At 36.6% G+C, this 6,105-nt stretch overlaps 1 protein-coding gene across 1 annotated transcript in view; it reads left to right on the top strand.

The window, feature by feature from the left end:
- LOC106883121 (inter alpha-trypsin inhibitor, heavy chain 4-like) overlaps window positions 1-3,797 on the top strand; it is a 23,230-nt gene extending 19,433 nt beyond the window's left edge. The window contains exons 8-10 of the mRNA XM_052967939.1: window positions 2,563-2,635; window positions 3,292-3,318; window positions 3,700-3,797. Of these exons, the coding sequence (XP_052823899.1) occupies window positions 2,563-2,635; window positions 3,292-3,318; window positions 3,700-3,731 (132 nt within the window). The 3' untranslated portion in view covers window positions 3,732-3,797. The remainder of the gene's footprint in view (window positions 1-2,562; window positions 2,636-3,291; window positions 3,319-3,699) is intronic.
- Window positions 3,798-6,105: the final 2,308 nt, after the last annotated feature.

Here is a 6,105-nt window from a genome sequence, read left to right as displayed (position 1 = left end):
GGGAAAGCATGGGAATCATCTTAAACGTAAGACATTATGACCGATTATGAAAATCGGTCATAATGTCTTACGTTTAAGATGATTACGTTTAAGATGATTCCCATGCTTTCCCTGATGAGAAGGTTACAATTTTAATATCAAAGATCCCTATGGATCACACAGGTTGTAATCCTTTGAAACATATGTAGGAATAAAGTATGCAATTATAACATGCGTTTTCTCCAATCCTTAAATTCTTAAATATATATCTATATATATATATATGCATATATGTGTACAGGACGTCACCAAAATTAGACAACATGAAATACGAAAACAAATGAGTTCGATACGCAAACAACGAGAGAAACAAATGGAAAACAGGACAAGTAACATACAGAACGACCCTTCATCAGTTGTCGGCTATCTGCGTGTATACACACACACACACATACATAGATAGTGAGTGGGAGAGAGACAGAGTCAGAGTATCCGATTCAACTAAATCCATAGAGAAACTGAAAAGTGTAAAGGCAGCAGGAGTAAAAGTAATCGCACCTGAATCACGGAATGCTGGTGGCGCAGCCCTGAATTCTAGACTCCGGGAGCTTGTCGTTTGCTGTTGAGTGCAGGGCAAGTTATCACAAGATTTCCACAATCCTCTCACCATCACCCTGTACAAGAACAAAGGGTGAAACGGGGTTGCAGCTACAAAACGATTACATGGCTCCCCGTCGTAGGTTAAATCATTGACAGGGTGTCCCTCGGTGGATTTCTATAAGCTGAGCATCTCGTTTTCTTTTGCCGCTAGAGATTACAAGGACGGTAGAGAGAAGGTGAGAGATGATGAGAGATGTGAAGGGATTTCAAAGCAAAAAGAGCACCTCCGACATGGCTTTCGTTCTTAGACAGCTCTAAGATAAGTGTAGAAAGGAGAATGAAGGTATTTACATCACCTTTTTTCGTCTTCTCCAGATCATTCAACCCTGTGAGCAGAAAAGTCGTGTGGTGAACCCTGAAACATCTTGAAAATCATCAGCATGGTCACCCAGCTGTATGAAAACCCTCAGCGAAGGGTCAAGTACAGAAATGGCTTCTCCGAGTCCTTTTACATTGACAAAAGTGTGAAGCAAAGTTGTGTACTCGCGGCGACCCGTTTCAATATTTTCTTTAGCATGACGCATGAGCAGGCCACTGAAGACCCTAACGTCTAAGAGAACATCTTTATCAGAGACGACTGTAGGTTCACTAAAACGTTAGAACAATCCATCCGTACGCTACTTCTCGCAGACAAAGCTGTGCTTGTTACTCTCAGAAAGACAGCTTTGCAATGCATTATTTTATGCTTTTCAAAAATGCTGCCCGACACCTTAGACAAGAAATCAGTTTAAAGAAACTGAATGTTCTTTATCAACCCACATCATATTTCACATCACCATCGTGGCGAGTAAATTAAAGACTGTCAACAAGTTCACCTACACATCGTGTACCCTCTTGTCAGATGCCAAAATTGACAGGGAAAGTGACAACATACTAGCCAATGCAAGCAGAACCTTCGACAATTTATACTTGTATCGCGGAGATGATGACGTTGTAGCTACTGTTAATGACTTTTTATTTACTAATATAGGACGAAATTTTCTTCACCAACGGGATTCGAGCATTGCAATACCGATGGAAGAAGTGTGTAGATCGCAAGGGAGACTATGTTAAAGAATAAAATTCATTTGGCCACATTCCATGAGAGTATCTATGTTGCCCTATGAATTTTTCCGCCGACTGTCTTGTATAATCTCTCTTCCTCCTTGGTCTTTGGATCTTTCCCTTTCATTGATTGTATGTTCACTTACCATTATTTGCCATTAAGTCTAGTACGTGCATTCATCCAGCACCTCTTATGTTAACTTTCCTTGCATCTGTCTTTCTCTCTCTCCTCTCTCTCTCTCTCTCTCTCTCTCTCTCCCTCTCTCTCTCCCTCTCTCTCTCTCTCTCTCTCTTTCTCTCTCTCTCTTTCTCTCGCTTTCTATCTGTCTATCTATTTACCTATCTGTATATGCTGTAAAACGTGACTAGACAAATCATCCAACCGACTATTCCACCAACATTTATTTCGGTTATTATTATATAAAGATCCTCAGAAAAACAAGAGGCGTACTTAGACATCGTAAGAAATGAATTTAGAATAAATATGAATGAGAATAAGTAATGTTACATTTTATCTAGTAAGTACTCTACACCTCTAGATGGCTTCACAACTCTTAAAGCTAATATGTTGCAATCTAAAATGTACAAGTGATGAAAACTTAAGAAATGTAATGCAGGTGACAGTAAGTTTAAACTACATCAGTTATTTTCTCGTATTATTTTGTTTTTTAATATTTCTTCTCTAACACCTGGGCGGCAAGCTGGTATAATCGTTAGCATTTCGTTCGTCCTTACATTCTAACTTCAAATTCCACCGAGATCGACTTTGCCTTTCATTCTCCAGAGGTTGACCCACTCCTGTGAATGTGTTGGCTTTGTGACGAAATTTGAAATGAATATTTCTGTTATACTAAAAACTAATATTCTTGTTTTTCACAGTATAATTTCGTAACTCCATTAACATCAATGGTCGTCACCAAATCCAAAGTTAAAGAGGAACTTTTTGAAGAAGGTAATTTCATCATCCATACCATTTTAATCTACTTTCATGGACGTCTTGTTGAAAATTACTTTCCATAATGCCTAAATTCATCCATTATTGTTATACTCTACAGCTAGGTATCAAACGTGAAGATCTGTATGATTAATCTACAAAATTGAGCATTACTACTTCAGATTAATCATGCAGATCTGCACGTTTGATACTAAATTTTCTATGTTGATAGATCTGGTTCCACACGAAGCCTTGCATGGTTTATTCTAGCAAATCGCGACCGGATTCTTGAGTTGTGGTTTTGCATTGGATATATTGATCCGGGTTCGATTACTAAACATTCCTGCTAAAAATATAATTAAAGTGTACGTGTTATAATATAGAGCAATGACTAATTACGTAATTTATTCCGACAATTTTTATATTATACTACATTGGTTGAATTTCAGACTGATGCAGCAAGCATTTTCTGTCTTAGTATTTATCATGCTCTTTACCCAAAATAAAGAAGAAACTGTTATACTTAGGAAATTGTTTAGAAGAGATAAAACTGCTTTCTCTAAAATTGATACTTCTGCTGGCATATTTTTTCCTTAAATTCTGTTATTTTATACTATAAATGCTATTTTGAGACCCTTTTTTTCAATTTTCAATGTATTTCTCTTCCATTGTAGTACAACAGCAATTATCACCTCCTATAGGTAAGTATATCTCATACTACATAAGTATATTCAAATTTGAATTGTTTCAAACAGCAATACTATATGATTTCTTTCTTTCACAAACCACTTCAATTCGTCTATAAAACAAATTATTTTATTTTAACTTTGTAGCTTGGAATTTTGCTTGTGTTTCTCTTTTTATTTTCCGAGTTGTAATAGTAATGCAATTTTGATGAAGCTTAAGACCAGTTTTTACAGAGTAGTACTATAGAAAATCCAACTGACTCCAATGTATTAGTGGAACTTATTTAATTGAGCCAGTGGAGACTTTGTTTTTTTTTATATATGCTTGCAACTAGTTAACAGAGAAAAAGACCTGTTTCATCCAAATTTACATTTTGTTTTTATTTCTTTGTACAGGCGCACACAATACCGCATATCAGCGTGAGTAGAAATGCTTCATTAATTTACTCCTCTGTATTTAGCATCACAGATATCTGAACACATTTTTTTCACTAATGTAAATTTCTAAATTTAACTAAAAATACATAATATTACAAAAAAGTTGAATCGCTTAAACGAAAACATTACATTATATTAGGTATTTTGGTAATGTTTGCTCTGTTTTACTTGTTATCTAGATTTCAAATTAGATTCTGTATTCATATTGGTATAAGATTGAGGTCTTCAGGATTTTTTCTCGAAAAGAGTTTTAATTTGATCAATTTCTAATACAGTAATACCACGCAGTACGAGTTTAATCCGATCCATGTTCGAGCTCGTTTTACGATTTACTCGTTTTACAAATCAATGTTTCCAATTGAATTCAATTAAAATATAATTAATTCGTTCCAGCCGCACTAAATTAATTTTTATGGGTTTTAAAATGGTAAAGGTGCAGTTACAAGGAAAATGACAATTATAAAAACAATAAAAGAGAATGCAAAAGAAATATTAAACTGGTTTTCTTAATTTAATTATCTTAAAATTTGTGCCTGAGGAAGACGGAGTGGGGAGGAGGAAAATTACTGAAGGAGAATCTCCTTCTACTAAGACTTCAGGAAGAATAATTTCTGGCGTTTTCTCTCTTCGCTTAATTTAAACTTTTTGAACAAACTTTCTTCACTTTTCACACTTAGAGGTTGTTTCATTAGAAACATATCAAGAGAAGTCTACTTTTTCCTGCCTTTGAAAATGTTACGAAAATGCGCCAGAGCGGTGTCATTGAATAAAGGAGGTGCTCGACCTGTAGATACGTTTTCAGGATGACTTTTTTCTACAAATTCAGAAATGTGGAGGTGCAATGGTCCAGTGGTTAGGGCAGCGGACTCGCGGTCATAGGATCGCGGTTTCGATTCCCAGACCGGGCGTTGTGAGTGTTTATTGAGCGAAAACACCTAAAGCTCCACGAGGATCCGGCAGGGGATGGTGGCGAACCCTGCTGTACTCTTTCACCACAACTTTCTCTCACTCTTACGTCCTGTAATTCAAAGGGTCAGCCTTGTCACACTGTGTCACGCTGAATATCTCCGAGAACTACATTAAGGGTACACGTGTGTGTGGAGTGCTCAGCCACTTGCACGTTAATTTCACGAGCAGGCTGTTCCGTTGATCGGATCAACTGGAACCCTCGACGTCGTAAGCGACGGAGTGCCAACAACAACAATTCAGAAACATACTGCCACTTTGCCGACACTGCCTTTATGTCACTCGTAGAGATAGCATTGTCCGCTACACTCTCCTCCTCCAAAGAATCAATCTCTTCCATCGTATCCGAATGCTGCTATTCTTTAAGCTACAGGAGTTCATCTGTCATCAGCTCCTCTGATTGTTCCTCGACGAAATCGCTAATGTCCCCATCGTCATACCAAGGCCCATGGACTTGCCAACAGACACTATGTCCTCGACTACAGGTGTCTCAGGCTTAAACTCCTCGAAGTATTTGACTTGAAATAGCGTTCGTTAACCTTCATCCACTCAGCGGAACGACAGGCCTGTATTTTGTGGTATTTGTTGCTTTCTTCTCTCTCTCTTTCTGTGTTTGTATGTGCAGGTTTGTATGCTTTATGTGTGTATTCTCATGCATCGAGTTACATATCTACACATGTTCATAAACTTCTGGAAAGTTTTCACAGATTTTTACAGTTCCAGTGATGGAACCTCTATTTTTGAATATCGAAAATATTTAAGGAAATATATGAAAATTAATCTCACCTAAGGCTTACTTAAATAAAACCAAATTCCTACTATCATGAAACCGTGCAAATGGAGTGTTGTACAAACCGAGATACAGTTTTACTATGATGTCGACAGTATAATAATGGGATATCAGTTCAGGTTATTATGCATTATCTGTTGTTCTACATGTATACCATGTTTCAATTTATATTCAATCATTAAAATAGTTCTTTTGTTTATTTATATTAACTTAAAGAAAATACTTTGTGTTTTCTTTCTTCATATATTACAAAATACTGTGGTAAAATTTTATAACAGTAAAAATTGGAATATAATAATGTCATTAGTGAAAATATATTTGACAATATATTGTAACCATTACAACCAATTAAATCACACACGCACGCACACACACACACACACACACTCACACACACACACACAAACACACCCACACACACACACACACGCACGCACGCACGCACGCACCCAAGCAAACACACACACTATACATTCGTTCTTCACTCGGTTGTTATTGTTCTTATTTTATCTTATAGTCCGAAGATAAAATACGAAAATAATTTAAAATAAGGACAATAAAAGAATGAAGGACGAATATATAGTGCATGCGTTTATTTGGCAAGAAAA

This window comes from Octopus bimaculoides, chromosome 5 (genome assembly GCF_001194135.2).
Source record: "Octopus bimaculoides isolate UCB-OBI-ISO-001 chromosome 5, ASM119413v2, whole genome shotgun sequence".
NCBI lineage: Eukaryota > Metazoa > Mollusca > Cephalopoda > Octopoda > Octopodidae > Octopus > Octopus bimaculoides.
This window is presented reverse-complemented; position numbering and strand designations above follow the sequence as displayed.